Genomic DNA, 20,514 nt, shown 5'->3' on the forward strand with positions numbered 1-20,514 from the left:
CCCAAGGGATAACCGTCACCAGTAGGAGATATTCTACCTTTCTTTCATTGGATGAAAGAATAGTCGTCCTATCTATGCTCCAAGTAGCACTTTTCTATGTAGCTAACTCCGTACTGTAAGTACTTTTCGTAGGCCGTTGTTCTGTCAAAACTTTTCTATTTCGAATATGATGTAAGACCTACTCCAAGGTCATTTTTCCTAAACGTATTACATCTTAAATATCAAAGATATTGACAGTCGGCAAATTTCAATGCCAATCCTTGTTCAAATACTTTCATTCTACTATCATTAGAATTCAATCTAAACCCCACTTTCGTCAAATTATTGAGCTGTGGTAAATTAGCTCAAGGATCACTTCCAATTCTTGTTAAAGGTTGGATCATGTTATCCACCAACCAATGATAGCCTAGTTCAAAATAACAATCGTCTAGTGAACATTCTACGAACTTACTTCAACCCTTTACCAGTACTGCATCATAGGGATGTAGGTCAAACCATCGAGAACCGTTTAACAAAACGAAAACCTTATCTTTACATGAATGAGTAGAATACATCTAGGACCGACCATAATCACTCACGAACTCATTTTCTTATTGTATGTCAGAATCATGTCGTCATCCATAAATAGTCAACCGAACGACGAAACCCCGATCCTTCATATAGACGCTGCTACCTTCCAAGTCGTGGTAACAGCTGCCGTGGCAGCTGTCCTTGCACACTTCAACGCAAGCAACGCAGTCAAGGCTGGAAAAGGTGTTGACAGTTCAAATTGTTGTAACCATACAAGAAATCAACAAATGATAACTGTTACAAACACCCTAAGCCACAAATCTAAGAATAAGAAACGAAAGTGTCAAGCTCAAAAGGAGCGCAAGCGATCTCAAAAACTTGCCATGCAACAGCAACAAGTGGCGACCCCTGCCACTTCAGCACCGATCAGACCATATGAGGGAACACTCCCGAAGTGTAGCAAGTGTAATTTTCACCATCACGGAGTTTGTCGTGAGTTGCAATGCTTCAATTGCAACCGAAAGGGGCACACTACTAGTGCCTGTAGAGCGCCGGCACGAATCACCTCCCAAGCCACTAACATCGGGGTCAGCCCGGCTTGCTATGGTTGTGGTGAAACCGGACACTATAAAAGGAATTGTCCAAAAGAGAGGAACAACGAAAGCGCTCGTATCCACATAACTCCAACCCGACACTTCACTTCCACCACCGACGCTGGTACAAGCCAAATATGTCATTTATGCGGTGAGATAGGACATCTCAAGAAGGATTGTCCAATAACCAAGAACGCTGGCGCAGACGGGAAGATACTAACGATCACTGCTGCAGGAGAGACTGCTCCGGACCCACGTTGAAATTCTAGGGCGTTTCGTTAAAATAGACTTATAAACTGTTAAAAACTAGTGCAACTCGAGTCATATCTTTTGCGAGATCCCGTCAGTCAAGGGACTCTCATGCTGCGTGTACTTGCTTTTGTAGTATACCTTGTTCGCAGCAGCAGTCTTGTAAGATAAAACTAAAGTACTGAAACTCTGTCAAGTTGCACCATTAAGTTTTGTAACACCTTTATGATCTAGTCTAACGCCTTTTATTCCGAGTAGTCCGACATTATCATGTAACCTGAGTCAATTCGATCCTCATAATGCCAGTTTCGTGCGAATTTTTTTTCCCCGTAATCGCCTTTCTAGTGAAGCCATCATTCCAGAGCTCCGAGATACTCATGCGTAGGGTATCTTATGTTTCGTATCCTTCCCGAAGAAACCTCCCCGGTATACCGCTCGTGCAGTACGTCAAGTTCAATCCGAAGACCCATACGGTTAATCTATCGCTGAGAAATGTATACGCAAGGGTAGTATATAATCAAGGTCCTACAGGCTTAGAATTGATGATTCCGCTATAACTTCTTTTCCTTGTTTGGATGTGAGCTTAGAGAAGAATCATTTATTCGACGGCCTTTTCAATCTTAATTATATACGACTCGTATACGCGAAGCTGTGATTGATGAACCAAATATGACTTCCAAATATGAACTTCAGGACGGAGACTACTCAAGTCTATGAGTGATCGTGCTGCCACGCGAATAAACTTAGAAGCCAAACAAATACTCTTTCCGCCGATCGGGACAAGAGATGCAGGTGGAACAGAAGTACCTATCCTCTTTCCTTACTTTTGAGTAATCATAATTTCTTTTGGATCTTTCCGACATCTTTCCAGAAGAACTTCCAGGATTACCTCCTCAACGTCAAAGTCGAGTTCAGAATCGACTTAATTCCAGGGGCTACCCCATTAGCCAAATCGCCCTATCGCCTAGAACCTGCAGAGATGCAAGAACTGTCCGGTCAACTTAACGAACTGCCCAGCAAGGGCTTTATAAGACCAAGCTTCTCACCACGGAGAGCACCGGTCTTGTTCGTCAAGGAGAAAGACGGATCGTTTCGTATGTGCATTAACTACGGGGAGCTCAACAAGCTTACCATTAAGAATCATTACCCTCTGCGTCGTATAGACGATTTGTTCGACCAACTTCAAAGGGGCGAAATTCTTTTCAAAAATAGATCTAAGATCCGGATATCACCAGTTACGAGTGCTAGAGGAGAATGTTCCGAAAACAACCTTCCGAACTAATTATGGACACTACGAGTTTGTAGTGATGCCGTTCGGATTAACAAACGCGCCCGCAGTATTCATGGATTTAATGAATAGGGTGTGCCATCCCTACTTGGATCAGTTAGTCATCGTGTTCATCGATGACATACTTATCTACTCTTGTAGTAAGGAAGAGCATAGTCAACATCTTCAGCAGGCCGTTGGGAAATGTCAGACACGAAGACACCTACAGAAATTCGTAAATTTCTAGGTCTCACAGGCTACTATCGTAGATTCTTTCAGAACTTCTCTCGATTCGCGAAGCCTCATATGACCTCGACCCAGAAGGGCGTGGCTCTGGACTGGGAAGAGAAGCAAGAGAGAGCGTTCCAAACGCTAAAACGAGCCTTATGCACCGCACCGATACTATCCCTCCCAGAAGGAACAGAAGACTTCGTAGTCTATTGCGATGCATCCAATTAAGGGCTCGGTTGTGTTCTGATGCAACGAGGTAAGGTCATTGCCTATACCTCCCTTCAGCTTAAGACACTCGAGGCCATGCTATACAACACACGATCTAGAGATAGAGACAGTGGTATTTGCTCTGAAGTTCCGGAGATATTTCGGAAAACGACAGAGAGGATCGTTCATATTCATGAACGATTGAACGCCTCTAGAGACCGATAGAAAAGCTACGCCGACAAACGAAGGAAACCTTTGGAATTCTAGGTAGGAGACCGAGTTCTTTTGAAAGTCTCACTCTGGAAGGGCTTGATACGCTTCGGAAAGCATGGAAAGCTGAATCCAAGACACGTAGGGCCTTTCGAGATTCTCGCTAGAATCGGCCCTGTAGCTTACAAACTCAACCTACCCCGCGAACTTAGTAACGTACATTTTACTTTCCACGTCTTGAACTTGAAAAAGTGTCTATCTGACGAGACTCTTGTAATCCCACTCGACGAGATTGAGATCAACGAGAGCCTCAACTTCGTGGAAGAACCTGTAGAGATCATGGACCGAGAGGTCAAGCAAGCTAAGCAAAGTCGTATCCCGATAGTGAAGGTTCGCTGGAACGCCAAGCGAAGAACTGAATTCACTTGGGAGCGCGAGGATCAGTGGAAACTGAAATATCCCCATCTTTTTACTTAGTTATTTGTAACTACTTATTTGCTTAAACTCAAATTTCGGGACAAAATTCCCTCTAACGGGGGGATGATGTGACAACTCGAAATTTCTATTTTGTACAACCATTCACTTCAATAGAAGTCAGACTTGTTTCTGCTAACTTTTAAGCTGTTTAGAGCCTGGTTGAGTGTCCTACAGCCTAGACCTTCAAGAGGAAATTATAGGACGTATACTCTAGAGTTTATTGTGCATCATTTAGGTCTCAAAACTCCAAGAGTTTGGAGTTTACGGCCATAAAATGGAGTTTACGGCCGTTAACTCTAAGGGTATAAATATGGCACTTAGTCATTTTATGTCATTTTACCATTTTCAAGCCTAGAAGTCATTCTCTCTCAAGTATCATCCGATTTTTCTTCTTGATCTTCAACTTTGTAAGTGTTTCTTGCCTTGATTAGTTGATATCCTTCATCATCTAGTGATCTTACATGATTTCATCCATGAAATCATCCCTTTTTCTTAGATCTTCAAGCATTCTTCATTTCACCAAGAACACCAAGAACACACACTAGTGTTCTTGGGCCGTGAACCCCCTTTCAAGCTCCTATATTGTAAGTACTCTTACCTTAGCTTGTTATATGCTTAAATCACTAGTTAAACAACTAGAAAACATCAAGAAAACCCAAGAACATGTGGTGTTTACGGCCAAGGCAATCTCCTTAGGCCGTAAACACACATAAGTGGTGCATTTGTGCTACCACTCCTCCCTAAGGCTTAGACATGAACCTAGAATACTTCCCCTTGACTTGTAAGACCTTATGGCACAGGAAAATAAAGGACTAAAGGGTGTTTACGGCCAAGGCAATCTCCCTTGGCCGTAAACTCTACTTAATGGTGCTAAGTTGCCACAAACACCTTCCTAAGCCATGGATCTAGGTCTAGAATGCTACCAAGAAGAGTATAGGACCTTAAACATCAAAATGGTATAAGTTACCATGAGTTTACGGCCGTAAAATCATAGGGCCGTAAACCCTTGGCCTTAAACTCATGAGGTAGTACCATTTGGGCCATAAACTCCTTTGTGAGGCCCTACAACCCTTAAATGCAACCCTATGTACTTCTAGCACTTGAATCAAAGTGTTATCCATGTTTTAGGGTGTCTTTACTTGCTTAATTAGTGATTATATAACTAATTACATACATATATGTGTCATTATATGTTAAATAGGATTCGTGTGTGTGCTCAAGTCTTCACTTGACACTTAGCATCCTATACCATCCGTTCATCCAAACCACTCACTACAGGTGAGTTCATACCCCTTAATCAACCTTTTAAATGATTTTAAATGCTTTTATGGGGGGGGGGGAATACAAGTTGAACTAATATAGTTATTATATCAATCACATATGATTAATAACTATCAATCATATGGATTTTCTTACTTTTCAATCTGTGTTATCAAACAATCTACTTCAAATCGTTTTATAAACTCTTTTACATGTTAAATGATTTCTATAAAATTTGTTCTTATATGCCAAACTACTTTTAAATCGTCTTATGAAATGACACCAAGTCATCAATATTTATATAAACTATTCAAAAGGGTTTTACAAAACTTCTTTCTAAACTTACATTTTGTAAAATGAGTATCTATATAAATATAGTTATATAAGTAAGACTGAAAGGACTTAGGACTGATAGCTCACCTTACTTCTTGTTCCTTGTTTGGTTGTGGACTTAGGGTATCAGTTGTTTGTCCGAAGGTCATTTGAATCTTAGTTATATATTATGTATATGTATATAGATATAAAAGTTCCTTCATTCAGTTCAATACCTTTGGGTAGCAAAGGTATACAAACATGTTCATTCATACAATCAACATTTCTAGTAAACTATAATAGGTATAGTTTAGAAAGTTACTAATACTATTACTAGAACAATGAAACATACAAAGAGTCAGTTCATACATGAGTCAATATATACTATTATGAGAAACTAGTAGAGTATACTATACATTAGTACAAAAAGAACATTTCTACGTTATGACTTACTATACAAACACTGTTATACGATAAATTAATGTGACATACTATTTAAGTATACAACGACACTGTGTTGTATCAATTTGTAACCAGAGTCTCCTCGAGGGAGAGCGGGCATCTTGTGTATAGATCTATACAGGACAGACACTCCCACACTCTGACTGCTAGCTACAGTCCCAGCCGATAAGGCCAAGGGGTGACAAATGTCACCTTACTACATATGACACCTTACTACATATGACACCGGGGGGTCATCTTTTATTCAGTCGTCGATCAGCATGGTTACATACGAGTTCACATTTAAACCTTTAATTAACCAACTTGAGATTAAAGGAAAATAGACTCCCCGAGGTGTATTGTCCATTTAATACTACCTGGAGTCTGTATTTTATTACAAATAGACTCCCCGAGGTGTATTGTCCATTTAATACTACCTGGAGTCTGTATTTTATTACTTTAGACTCTCCGAGGTGTATTGTACATTTAATACTACTTGGAGTCTGTATTTTATCACTTTATAGCCAGCAGTGTCACTGTTGAGGTAAAACATTATTTTCCCTATTACATTTACTTTGTGATCTTATCACATACTCATTAATGTATAACTATATTTAGTTAATGATAGTCATACTTGGGAAAATACACACTCTTACAAGAGTCACACATACATTTCATTTGATGCCTTGGTAGAAGGCTACGTTTAGTAGAAAATATAGGATTTTCTAGGAGATACAAACATTTGCAAACTTTTACAAAACATTTACAAACTTATACATCAAACATATACAAACATTTTCATACAATCAATGACACTAAAATACTTATGATCTCACCAGCTTTAAAGCTGATAAACTCTTTCAAAATAACTTGTACTCTCAGGTCATCAGTAGACAGGTACAGGTGTCAGGTTTTGAGAAGATGGAGCTCGTTCAAGACTCATCTTTTATTTTGATTACTTTTTGGTGTCTTATAAACTTCACAGAACACACTTGTATTAAATTATATTATTAATGCAATGGATGATGTTGTTGCTTGTTTACTACTATGCATTGTTGTGATACTGTACATGACGTCCTCCACCCCCGAACGTTTCCGTCGTTCCGGTTTTGGGGTGTGACACCAAAAGTCACCTAAACACTCATAAATAGCTTGTTATTTTCAAATATACACTAAAAGAATTATTTTTTTTGTCCAGTTGGATACAACTAAAATGAGAAATAGGTACAAAACTTATATTAAAAACGTCAAGTCATTTACATCAAGTCAGCAAAGGAAAAGAAAGATAGCTCGTTGCTAGGGATAAAAAGAAACTTCAAGTCATTTCATTGTTATTTTAATGTAATTTTTAATTTAAATACAAAAAGTAAACATAAAATGTACATGAATATTACTTGTGATGGATGTGGAAAGATATATTAGTAACATGTGATTCTAAGAGGCATAAAGTTTAAAACATGACATGATTCTTTCAAAAATTCAATACGTTTTTGAAAACTAATAAAATGATAAAGTTTCGCATAGAAGTTAAAAATCTAAGAGGTCTAAATTTTATGTATAACTAACAGACATAAATAAAAATTAATAAGTAGTAAGCACCATCGAAATAAATAGTCCTAGTGACTGAAACAAATTTTAAGATTTTGTTTATGTGTAACTTAATCTCAATACTGATGCTGCTGGAATTATTCTAAAGAGAAGGTGATGCTAGATTCTTGTGTGGAAATTAAAATATAATCTCATTTTGGAACTGATTTGGACGATTTTGCCCTTGATAATGCAACCCATGTTCGTCAATGTTGATTTTGGGTTTTTTTTATGAAAGACATGACTTGGAGTGGAAATTGAAATTGAATTTTCATTTTTTAGCCTTGACTTGGTCGATTTTGCCCTTGCCCTGTACATCAACGGGCAAAAATGACTAAACTGTCCTAAATGCCTATCAGGTAGCGTTTCGCACACCCACTTTCCGATTATAGCTCCTCTTACCGTCAACACCTACATCAAATTGTTTATAATCCACAAAAATTACAGCAAAGTCGAATAAAACATGAGCAAATGAGTGGTTTACTTTAAGTATCTAGGTATTACACCATAATTTTTTGAGCTTTCAGGGAAAATTCAACATAAAAACATGTTTTAACCAACCAAACACACCACATAATCCGACCTGATGTAAATTGGGACAAAAAATAGGATGTTATAATTAACACAAATCAGACATTTTCGAAATAAAAGTCATAAAAAGGGACATCTGCAAAGCTGTTGTAAATGAGGGACATATAAGCAAGATGTTGTAAGATTTACATCAAGTTATTATTCACTCTTGACCTCATCTGATGGGGTATTTAAATCGCTCTTTTTCACTTTTTGGACAATCACCACTCGTTCATCATACTTCATGATACTTTTTTCCTACTCAGAGGATGTAAGGGGAGTTATAACAAACAAAATTTGAAAGCACGTTTCTATTTCTTGAATTTAGCCCAAATTTAAAAGGGTTAAATCCAAAAAATAGCATAAAATACCTTGAGTGATTTAGACATCTTATCAAAGTGTTTGATATCCAATTATACATAACCACTGAAAGAGTATCAACCTACTTCAAAAGCTTAACAAAATCAAGATGTTTCCCTATTACAGGATAACAATCCAGTACAAGAGAATTTAATAATCTTCATTAACAATTAGATGAACTAATCATTTTTAATCAGATGCACATCCAAGTACATGGTCTGTATAACACGTTTCTATAATCAGGGTACTCATGAATCAACTATAAATGTTTAAAGATATTTAAGGCCCATTTTATTATCCCTTAAAACAAATAAATGAGACACCTACAAATAATTTAATCATTGTATGGATATAATTTTTAGGCTATTGAATAGAGTAAAAAAAAATGCAGCTCACCTTGGCATTAAATCGAGCACATGGTAGGCATAATCTTCAAGACAGTCACTTGAATTGCTTCAACTTTTATTTGATTTTTACTAATGGTTGTTGAATTGGTACGGGCTTTTCATTCTCCAAATTCATGTTCTTTAGCACAAACATGGGAGGGAGAATTCATGTGGCTCTGGCTACCTCTGTGACACATTGACTAACAATCTCTTCATGCCGTGTTCCATCTTCATTTACACAACATAAGGTAAGAATAATATTGTTTCGATGAAGACTTGGAGAGTGTTATTTGGTATCAATTGCATTATACAACAAATAATTACTTACATTGAATCCCAAACAAAAACAAAAATAATTTTTTTTTTTGTAAATTAAAGAAGAAGATACAGGAAACATACCAATTGAAGATGTTTTTTTTTTTTTTTTTTTTTTTTTTTGTGATTCAAATTATGACCTCCACGATTATGAACCTATAAAGACTGAAATGAATAAATCTGAAAGTGAGATACATGCATGATTCGTGATTTAAGCCCTGATTTTATGGGATTTAGATGGAGTTCTTGACATAGTAAAATTAAGAATAAAATGAATCAGATCAACATTCACACATAATCCGCCCAAAATCGGCAAATAGAATGAATCAGATCAACATTCATCTGAAATTGCAGTCCAAGATCAGAAAAATATGGGAGGATAGTCGATTTTACCTTGGTTCGTCGACATCAGTTCCTTTCTCATTCTCTAATCAACAACGATTGCAAAGAGTGTTGAATGACTTTTAGGGTTTTCAGATAGAGAAATAGGAGGTATATTGATTCGATTTTCATCATGATTTATTAGGATTGTGATGAAAATATTGCTGATTTTATGGGATTGAAAATGGAGAAGCAAAATGATGACGCGTGGCCTAATATTATGTAATATTGATATTGATTTAAGAGTTTGAGACATGGCATATGACACATGTAATATTGTGTAATATTGATATTGATTTAAGAGTTTGTCACATATATGACACATGGCATAACGATATTAACGTTATTTATTTGTTAGAAAAGGAGATTTTACCAATGCAAACCTCCGGTCTATACAGTATACAGATTCACTGTAAATTGACGGCTGAGCTAGGGATGGGTAAAAAGGGGGGAAGTGAGAAGAAGCTCAGAGAATAAAAGCAGAAATTCCAACTTCTAGTAGAAGTAGGGGGATCGCCGGATCGGAGCATCATCGTCGTCGACGGAATGGATTCAGATGAAGATGAGAGGATACCACTGAGACAAAGACCGGAATGGTCCGACATCACTCCCGTACCGCAGGACGATGGTCCTAACCCCGTTGTTCCAATTGCGTACTCTGAAGAGTTCGCCGAGACTATGGATTACTTTCGAGCTGTATATCTCGCCGATGAGCGATCACATCGCGCTCTTCAACTTACCTCCGAAGCAATTCACTTCAATGCTGGAAATTACACCGTAAGAATTAACAAACTCTTATTGATCTCAAACTAATTTTGATTATAATTTGTAGTTTTATTACTACTTCGTTTGTCAGTGATCGAATCTGTTTGGAGCTCAATCTCTGTATGGCTTTCGATGAATCTGTAATATGCGTTTGATTGTGTTAAACTAGATAACTTGCACATAAACAATTGAAACCACTTTTTATCTCTCAATATGGTAATTAAACCACACTGAATTTAGCCTTCGAATAGATAATAATTGGGGGTTTTGAGTAGTTTGATACATGGTTCTTACAAACAGAAAGAAACTTTGGATAGCATGATTAGAACTTAGCAATACAAGAAAGAAAGAAACTTTGGATAGCATGATTAGAACTTAGCAATACAAGAAGGAGATTGATGTGAACATAGTGGAAGCAAGAAAGGCCAATTCTATCTACTTTGAGATCCAACATGCTTTTTATCTTTCACATCACAGGTGTGGCAATTCAGAAGAGTAATACTGGAGACTCTCAATGCTGATTTGCATGATGAATTAGAATTCGTTGAGCATCTTGCTAGCAAGAACTCAAAAAACTACCAACTATGGTGAGACAATATACTCTTTCTTAGACAAATCACTTAGCATTCAGATTCTACCAAAATAGCTTGTAAATGATATGATTTGAAATATTCTTAAATCTTAATACAGGCACCATAGGAGGTGGGTTGCTGAGAAATTTGGGAGTGAAGCTGCTGGTAGAGAACTTGAGTTCACCAAGAACATATTCTTAAACGATGCTAAAAATTATCATGCTTGGTCTCATAGACAGGTATGCAACTTAGTTATATTACAGTATGTATAAAGGCTTCAAATTTGATTTATTTATTTTCATATTCAGTGGGTCCTTCAAAATCTTGGAGGGTGGGAATATGAACTTGCTTACTGTGATAAACTACTTGAAGATGATATTTTCAACAATTCTGCTTGGAATCAGGTATATAGATTAAGTTTCTTAACATGAGATCTTTATTCTACTACATGCTTTCTGCTGAAATTACTAAGATAGATCATAATGTAATCAGTGGGGCCAAAATGTTCTTTCAGTTCCTGGGGTCTAGAAACTGTTTTCCATGAATATATATTTGTCATTTTCAAGGATTTTGTTTAAATCTACCATCCTAAATTCCTAATTCAACATCTTATTTTGTATTAATTACTTTTTTCTTCATACATAATCTCATTCATCATGCTTAGACCCTGTATCTTTTCCCATTAAGTGCTTAAATGATGTATGCCTGGAGTAAATGTTGTATACACAAAGTCTGCTTTTTTAACAGAATGAACTGTCTGAATGTGAGTAAATGACTGTTTTACCCTTCTGTTTAAAAGTGATGTTGAATAACGATTGATTGTTAATTCAAGAGTTATTATGAACTAAAATTGTATAACTGTTTTTTTGGTCTGAATAAATTGTACGTATGTGAATAAATTACTATTTTACCCTTTTGTTTAACAATTGTTGCTGATCCTTACCCCATTCCTATGGCATTCTTGGTTTTTTAGCGACTTAAAAGTGATTGTGAATGACAAATGACTGTTTCTGTTACAAGTGCTATAAATTAAAGTTGCACACAAATGTTTTTTGGTTGAATGTGAGTAAATGACCATTTTACCCATTTGTTCAAAACTAATGTTGAATAACAAATGTCTGTTTATTCATTAAATACGGTCATAAATTAAAACCATAAATAGTCGTTTTTCATACATGATGAGCTGTCTGAATGTGAATAAATCACCATTTTGCCCTTCTATTTAAGAGTGATTCTGAATAAGAATAACCAAACGACTGTTTATTTGAGACATGTTATACATTAAATCTTTTAATAATTGTTTATTAGCTATAAATCCATAACTTAATTCTTTTTCAGAGATACTTTGTTATAACAAGACACCCCGGATTGGGAGGCATAGAGGGAATAAGAGATTCCGAGGTTAATTACACCATAAAAGCCATTTTGACAAAACCAGAGAACGAAAGTCCATGGAGATACCTTCGTGGCCTCTACAAAAACAACATGAATGCATTTATAACAGATTCCAAGGTCTCAACGGTTTGTCTGAAAGTGTTGACTTCCAAAGTCAACTGTGTGTTTGCTCTTAGCCTTTTGTTGGATCTCCTTGTCCATGGTTTTGAACCTACCCAAGACCTGAAAAGTGCTCTGGAATCTCTGATTCCGGAGTCGAACAATTTGGATTCCGGTGCGGCAGCTAGGGTTTGTTCGGTTTTGGAAATTATGGATCCGATGAGGGTGAATTATTGGAGGTGGAGAAAGAGTAGTCTTTCTTCTCATGTTGAAGATGGAGTTAAAAACCTCAGTGTTCATTAAGCCAGACTTGTTATACAGGACAAGACACTGTATTTGACATGCATTGGAGTGACACTAATGTCAGTTTGACGAAATTTACAGTTTTTTGTCTTATCCATGAAGGTGGGAGAGAGATTGGCTTTTGATATCTTGTTTGTTTGTTTGTTTGTTTGTTTGTATGTCCTTCTCATCTGTAAGCTTTTATTAAGTTTACAATTTGAATAATTAACTTATTTTTCACCATTTGAATGGTTTTAAGTTTATGGGGGTAAACGTAATGTAAAGTATTTTAATATTTAGAGTGGCCTAAATGATACATCCTTATCTTTTTAGAAACCAATTAAAGCATGATTTTGAACCGAAGAATATGTTTAGTCCAAGTCAATTTGAGGAAAATTATAACTTCTTGGCGTAAACGACAACTACTAACTTTGTGATGCCTCACGTGTTTTGAATTTTTAGGACTGATTATGCTCTATACTTTTAAAAGATTTAAGACTTTAAGATTCGTTCTTTGAATTTGTGCAATTTTAAGGATTATTAGGGGTGTTTGGGATAGCTTTTCAGACCAAAAAGTCCTTTTTAGAAAAGAACTTTTTGATTTATATATTTTTTCAAAAGATAGTTTTAAAATGTGTTTGTTTAAACTTTTGAGAGGGAAAGGGAAAAAAGCAAAAGTTGCCAAAAGTTACAAATTTGTGACTTCTTAAAAGCCTTATTTTTCTTCTTCTCAAAAAGCTAATTTAAAAGATCTTTTCCAATTACCAAACAACTTTTTAAACTTTTGACTTTTTGGAAAAGCCAAAAGTCCCAAAAGTCATTCTAAAAGCAAAGCCAAACACCCTCTTAGACTGTGAGGAGTGGCGCGGTAGAGACCGCACCTTTTGCCACATAGACAGGGAATACCCCCCCCCCCCCCCCCCCCATGAGGTCTTGGGTGCGGTTTGACCGCACCTCTCCCTTTTTTGGTCGCATTATGTGATTGGTTAATAGTGAAATAGACCGTTGAACGGTCAAAAAGTTAAGAGTTTAATTTATTTTTTTTACATATAAAATAATTTATTTACATTCGTTTGTTCAAACAAAAACCAGACTTTTTTTTTTAAGTTATTTTAATCGTTTGATGTGTGTTTTTTTAAGTTTGTAGTTTTTTTTTCTCCTGTAACAAGGGTTATTATGAACATTTTATACTCTCAATTTGGATTTCAGGAAGTCATAATTTTTTAGCTTCAAAATAGACTATTCGGTGCACTTCATAATTTTTACATACGAACTTGATAACAATCATAAGACAATATGAGTTTTGTCAATCACAAGGGGTAAAATCTAATTTTATTTATATTGTTATAAAACACATTTATTCTTTATATTTTTTAAAAATACATTTTTCATACACCATACTCCTAAAATATGAAATTTTACAATAGTTCAAATCCACACTCCTACCTAATAAATGAAAATACTTTTGCCACTTGTCATCTTCTCTTTCATTTTGACAAATACTTTTGCCACTTTTTCACTTGTCATTTTTTGAGGATTTCAATTTTCTTAAAATAAATTTCCAAAAAATTCTAATGGGTTATATATATGTAAAGTTATCATTTTATTAATTTGATAATAAATTCTCATAAATGCTCAAAGAGATTTGATTTCTTTCATAAATGCTCAAAAAGATTACATTTTGTTATGGAAAAACATTAATTTATAAAATATTTAATGTATATATATTCATATTAAATTTTTATTTTTAATAAACTCGTGTAATACACGGATCTTACACCTAGTAATATAATAAACCATAGTCATTCCACACTGAACCTGATACCATATATATCGTCCAATTTCAAAACTAATTACATGTAGTCATCATAAATCATTGAATAGAAGATAAGTTCTTAATTTATCTAATACACAATATTACCAAATTATGGAATTCGATTAACTAAAGCTTTATATAAACTAATAAAATAATCTCATATCTACAATTCTCAATCTAATCAGTATTTTAATCAAATTTTATAGTATCGATCCAAAAATACATTGTTATTTTTTTCATTTAATCATTTATAGATTTACGATAAATCGTGTGGGGTACAACCCATTTTTATACTATTATATAATAAAACATTTTCATAAACACTTATGTTTATGATCTTCCTGCAATGAAAGCTTGGTGATTGAGATGTGAAATTCAATACAGGAAGGAGGTCAATGGTTCAAACCTTGTCACGTAAAAAATATCGCTAGCTTTCCGCGATTGATCTCCCACTTACACATTGGAACAGATTGAGGTGTACTGTCCAGATGATACAGTTTACTATTTTTATGATCTCTTTGCTTGTAATATACGTTTGTAAGGGATTATCACATCAATATATTACTATACGCAACAGAAAGTTAATCATAAATCATAAAACTCAAACCGAAATCACAGGACCGAAATTGGTTAAACACAAATCACGCGACCAATCACCCATCAAGTTGAAATTTCCATTATTGCATGGACCACATTGTAGTGATCGTGACTATTTTAAATCGTAGCCATTACGATGTTTTTTTGGGCACATGGTTCTTATATCATTTACATTTCTATGTTATATCGTTACACTTTCATTTCTTTCTGTTATAACATTATATTTTTACTTTTAAACTTCTAAAAAGAATATACAACTTATAGCATTATATTTTGAAAATCTATACAATAAGCCATGAACATTGTTTCATTTTATGACATTGTTAGCTATATCACAAATCACCAAAAATATATTGTTATTTCTTGGGTTGATACTGCTAAATTATGAGAATCCAGCAACCCGTATACAAGTTATCTCTTACATGGGTTATATTTTACAGAATTACAGTGTCAAGAACATTCGGTTATTTCACAAAAAGTAATTAAACCCAACAAAGAGAAGAACATGAGAACTCTTATTTCATGAATTTATTTCTCGAACTACAAATTAAATCATATCATACAACTATCAATTTTGTCCAATCAAAACTCATTACAATCAAAACACCATCACAAAATTAGAGTTCTCCTTCTCCACCTTCATCAAAACCTGTCATTGATGGAAATCAAGCCAATTATCCATCTCCAGATCAAGAATTCCAAACCAACAACCTTACAATCTTCTCCTCCTCCTCCTACCACCACCACCTCCCGCAGGCGGCAACCACCGTCGTGTCTCCATGACTGATGATCAAGATCCAAAATTTTGCTTCAAATCGGTGCATAAATCAACACATTTACTAGTTGCATAATCTAACTGTACACGCCACTGCTTGTGCCCAATACTTGAGCCTTGCTTTCACATCCTCGGGATGATCGCCTACAAAAGTTTTTAATCCAATTAAACTTCGACCCACATTATAATCGGCATAATTTATAGAACAAAGATCTGATATCAATTTAGGGGTTTTGATGTGGGTTTTCAAAGTAATTATTATGATGATTACGGTTTCAGATCGCATTGAAATTATAAGATCGAAGAATAAATTCAGAAAAAAAACACTCACCAGGACTTGAGATCTTCCAATTAGCAATCGGAGCAGGAGGCGGTGAAACGGTTTCAGGCTCCGCCGCGAGAGGCGGCGACACCTCCGGTGACTTTTGTTGCTCGTCTAGAAACTTCTGACTCATGGAATAACATAATTCGAGAGCTGGCAAAGTGTTGCAGAGCTCCGGAATTTCATCGTAACTAAACCCAAACCCTAAATCGAAACACCCTTTCAGTTCATCGAGATCTTCATCGGTTAAACTCTTGGCCCTAACAAGATCATCTTCATCGGATGTTTCAACATACCCTTCAAGGAAGACTTGGTTTTTCTTCTTCCTGATGCTGTTTTTAGACCATAAATCCTCTTTCTTGAAAAACCCAGATCGGTTTTCGTTATCAATCGATGTTTCGTTGGAAAATTCAAGCTCTGGGTATTGTTCTTCACGGAAGATCCTTTCGGAGATCGATGACATCGATTCATATGAACAGCTCCCCATTTTTTATTTTTTTTAAACCCTTTTTCTTTCTTTCTAAGATTCTATTGTTTTGGGGTTTGTGAAAGTGGTTATGTGAGTGGAAAGAGTCGGCTTTTTAAAGAGTTTTGAGGAGCGTGTCATCTTATGTATATGTCACTCATTGCCATGTAACATGTATACATGTGTCATGTATGTGTGATGTGTCTTTACTCAAAATATTTATAAAACACCCCCTATACTTTTAGAACTTGCTAGAAATTTTAGTTTGCAATAAATCTTATCATCATTTCTCCAAATTTAGACATTGGACTTAAGTTTCTGAAAAACTAACTGAAAAACTAATTTTTAGTTAAAAAGCTAGCTAGCAATTGATAACTTAGTTGATAGATGATAAATTAGTTTATGAATTAATATAAGAGATCTCTTGATATAATGTTTGATAAAAACTAGTTTATTTATAGATTACAATGTAAAATGACAATAAGACATTTTATAAGCTAGTTTATTTTTGGTTAATTTACTATTTATATATTATTGGTTAATTTACTATTTATTTTACTTACAATAACATTCTATATGCTTCTTTAAATCCCATTATTTTACCACAACTAATTAGAAAACCACACGTATAATCAAATTTTGAAAAACAGTTGACATTGATGATAGCTTATTTTATTCGTGATTAGCATGATTAAAACATGAATGGTGTTAGAAAAATAGCCAAAAATGTGAACATAACTTGAGCTTGTACAAATTTTTAAAAAGTTAATACATTCTTTGATGTTTTTAAAAGAAATGTGAACGTAATTAATGAATAGGCACGATTAAAAGATGGTCGTTGATTAAGTAAAATGTCAATGACAGCGAAGCAATTTTGATCAAAGGTCCATACCTACTCATCTAATTTGGTACACCAAATTATTATAGTTGTTATGATATTCATATTTATTATTTGATTGACCAACTTAGTTTTTTTTTAATCTTTTTGGTTATATACGTTTATATTAACAAAAAGAAAAAAATAAAAAATAAAAAATAGCAAGGTATAATGCCCCAAGTTTGAAACAGTCCACCACTCCAATAATATTAACAAACTAATAATTATAATAGGCAACTATTCATATGAACTTTCTAGAACTTACCAAGGGCATAATGAATAAGTTCAATAAACTGGTACATCTAAATGGTCTACATTAATCTGTTCTAAAGCTTGTGTAGAGAGTCAGAATATTAGTAATATTTGGAATGTGTCATAGTTTGAACATTATGTTTCCGTATAAAATTGTACTTATCAACCACTAGATTCTCATTATAAGTCATTATGCTACAAATCATTGTTGGTGATTTTATATCACTAATATTATTTAAGAGTAATTAGGTTAATTTGTTGATCAATGTCATTTTGACAATTATTGAACAAATTAGTATGATACGGAGTGTATATTTGTTTAATTTTGTCTTTGTTGAAAATATACTGCTATATAGGGGCGAAGCCCCTGAACTGACAGGGGTCCGGGGGCAGCGCCCCTGGGAGCAGGGTCCAAGGGTGGCAGCCCCTGGCGGGGTCCAAGGACCAGAGTCCCTGGCCGGGGTCGAGTGTACCCTCGAAATTCGTATTTTCTGTAAATACATCCGGTTTTGTGATCCATATTTTAGACCCGATTTTAAATTAGTTTATGACCGTTTTGGACAAGTTTTGGGACATAAAACTGTCATTTGGCAGTTTTAAGACAAGAGGTTGTTTCCTATTATATAATCAATTTTCGAAATCATTTTGGGTACAGATCTTCATATAACATCTTCTTCATTCTCCATAGTGAGTTTTATCCGATTAGAGATTTTCGAATGTACCCTCCAAATGCTTTAATCTGAAAGTGTTTCACAACTTTCATTGATCCAAACAATTCTATACTCCGATTTTCTAACAACCACTAACTTCTACAATTCTATATATTTCAATATATATAGTTTTTTAGTGTAACAAGTTTTGGTTCCTTTATGTATTGTTATCAGAACGATCGCTCGTTAATAAAATCATTAACTCTAATTTCTTTGTTAAATAAGTGGAAATATGTAACTGTATAACAAAACTCTTTTTTTAGTATATGAAATCTCCAATATAAAATATATATACAAAAATGATTGGTTTATTAATTTATTCTATCTTTTATATACATTATTGATGGTGGAATCTTTTGATCCAAAATCCAAGGGAAATAATATTGCATTGCAAGCATCTGTGGTTTAAGTATTATCAAAATCAATTTACAAATTATAATAGCTCCCTTTGGTTTTAAGTTTTAACATATTATGCGTTTAATTTTAAAATACATAATAATGGAATAAAAAGATCTAAGGCTAATTGCCATGCCATGCCAACCATACTCCTGCTGTCTTTCCTCCTCCACTTGCTCAATTTTTCATCAATGAAATCATAATTTTGATTTATTTTTATTAAAGTAATTTCAGTTTGATTTCCACACATTATTCTCTCTATATAAAACGTTTATTGTTGAAATTCTAAATAATAATTTTCAATAATAATTAATATCCTATAAATTAATCAAATCCAAGGGTGTTTCATAGCTTAATAACTTTTTAACTCTTAATCAAGTCTCTATTTCTTTAACAAATCATTAAAAGTTGTTAACAAGTAAAAAAGTTGATCTATGTTAATTAAACATAAGAAACACAAAAGAACTTAATCTATATTATTATAAATGAAACTTTTTGCATCAGTTCAAGTTTACGTTGATAAATATATAATTTTGATGATTATACGAGATATTAAACAAATTTGATGCCTTTTTTCTAATTCATTTTAAATTTTAATAAAGAAAACTTATCGTATGATATGACACTCTTCAGAAGCAGAAACAGATATTAAAGTTCAAATAAAAAAATATGGACAACAATGTTTGGATTATTAAGCCACAAAGTGAACAATACACCATGGCATAAAAAGAATATTCTTTTTGATTTTTCTTAATAACAAAAACACATCAACCCGCAAATATCGGGCTTTTCATACCTGAAAGTTGATTCAATAAAGATAAATTATAATATAATTTAGTATTAATAGTATTATAGGTTGTATGATAGATTATTTAGAGTAAACTACATAAATGATCCTTGTGGTTTGTCCCAGCGTGCATGTATAGTCCAAGTTTTATAAAACTGATGTCAAACATCCACATGGTTTCAAAATAGGTACATTTTGTCTCTGTCCCAGTTAACGTCACATGGGCTCCGTTAGAAAGCCCTCACATGTGCTACACATAAGGCAGATATGTCTTTCCACATATCCTTTTGCAAGCTAATTCTTGACGCCAAATGTCTCAATAAATATGCATATGACATTCATATTAAGTTTGTAACATGTCGACATGTCGTTACCATTTCCCCCAAGAGAACATTTTTCTCATCTACATTCTTAGCATCGACCTCAAATCATACCACAACAGTTGAAACAAAGTAACTTGTTAGAAAAAGGCACCATGTTTAAACCAATAACATGGACCATCTGAGAACCAACCAATGAACTTGATTCGAAGTAGTACAGTAAGTTTTATTACATTTGTTGTCGAAACCCATTTCATATCAGATAGTTTAACGATTTTGTTTGTGTTTTTACAGGGATGTTACGAAATATAAGGAACCAACTACTGAATTATTCGAAGAAGCATTATGGTAAGTTGTACTCTGTTATTCATTTATTGTCGAAACCCATTTCATATCAGAAAGCTTAACGATTTTGTTTGTGTGTTTTACAGGGATGTTACGAAATATAGTTACAATGCTGGTTAATCATGGAGGTGTTTTCATAAAATCACCTAAAAATTTGTAAAATCGTGGGAAGGTGACATTCGTGGACTATGCCGAAGTAGAGGAATTTTATGTTCACGAGGTTGACATGATGATGAAATAGATGGGCTATGGAAAAAGGAACCCATATATTACTATATGTGCATGCCCGAAACAAAGTTGGATTTCATACTATTACTTCTTGGTAATGATTAAGATGTCCTAATTGTTAAGGTATGCAATTCCGTTTAAGGTAATCCACATT

At 34.5% G+C, this 20,514-nt stretch overlaps 2 protein-coding genes across 2 annotated transcripts; one reads left to right on the top strand and one right to left on the bottom strand.

The window, feature by feature from the left end:
• The first annotated feature begins 9,728 nt into the window (after positions 1 to 9,728).
• Positions 9,729 to 12,785, top strand: FTA (farnesyltransferase A). The gene is made up of 5 exons (XM_079056386.1): positions 9,729 to 10,133; positions 10,599 to 10,708; positions 10,812 to 10,932; positions 11,002 to 11,097; positions 12,032 to 12,785. The coding sequence occupies exons 1-5, from the start codon at positions 9,903 to 9,905 to the stop codon at positions 12,488 to 12,490; spliced, it is 1,017 nt and encodes a 338-aa protein (XP_078912512.1). The 5' UTR covers positions 9,729 to 9,902; the 3' UTR covers positions 12,491 to 12,785.
• Positions 12,786 to 15,576: 2,791 nt separating this feature from the next.
• LOC145121249 (uncharacterized) lies at positions 15,577 to 16,554 on the bottom strand. The gene is made up of 2 exons (XM_079057030.1): positions 15,989 to 16,554; positions 15,577 to 15,801 (listed from the first exon to the last, which is right to left on the bottom strand). The coding sequence occupies exons 1-2, from the start codon at positions 16,464 to 16,466 to the stop codon at positions 15,722 to 15,724; spliced, it is 558 nt and encodes a 185-aa protein (XP_078913156.1). The 5' UTR covers positions 16,467 to 16,554; the 3' UTR covers positions 15,577 to 15,721.
• Positions 16,555 to 20,514: the final 3,960 nt, after the last annotated feature.

The sequence above is a fragment of the Lactuca virosa genome, chromosome 6 (assembly GCF_052849685.1).
Source record: "Lactuca virosa cultivar CGN04683 chromosome 6, Lactuca_virosa_CGN04683_v6, whole genome shotgun sequence".
NCBI lineage: Eukaryota > Viridiplantae > Streptophyta > Magnoliopsida > Asterales > Asteraceae > Lactuca > Lactuca virosa.

What these genes read in the sequence shown, in the direction of transcription:
- LOC145121249 (XM_079057030.1), bottom strand. Translation starts at nt 16,466, where the DNA reads ATGGGGAGCTGTTCATATGAATCGATGTCATCGATCTCCGAAAGGATC. An exon ending in TTGGAAGATCTCAAGTCCTG is followed by an intron (nt 15,802 to 15,988) that starts GTGAGTGTTTTT and finishes AAACTTTTGTAG; the next exon opens with GCGATCATCCCGAGGATGTG.
- FTA (XM_079056386.1), top strand. Translation starts at nt 9,903, where the DNA reads ATGGATTCAGATGAAGATGAGAGGATACCACTGAGACAAAGACCGGAA. An exon ending in TCAAAAAACTACCAACTATG is followed by an intron (nt 10,709 to 10,811) that starts GTGAGACAATAT and finishes ATCTTAATACAG; the next exon opens with GCACCATAGGAGGTGGGTTG. An exon ending in ACAATTCTGCTTGGAATCAG is followed by an intron (nt 11,098 to 12,031) that starts GTATATAGATTA and finishes ATTCTTTTTCAG; the next exon opens with AGATACTTTGTTATAACAAG.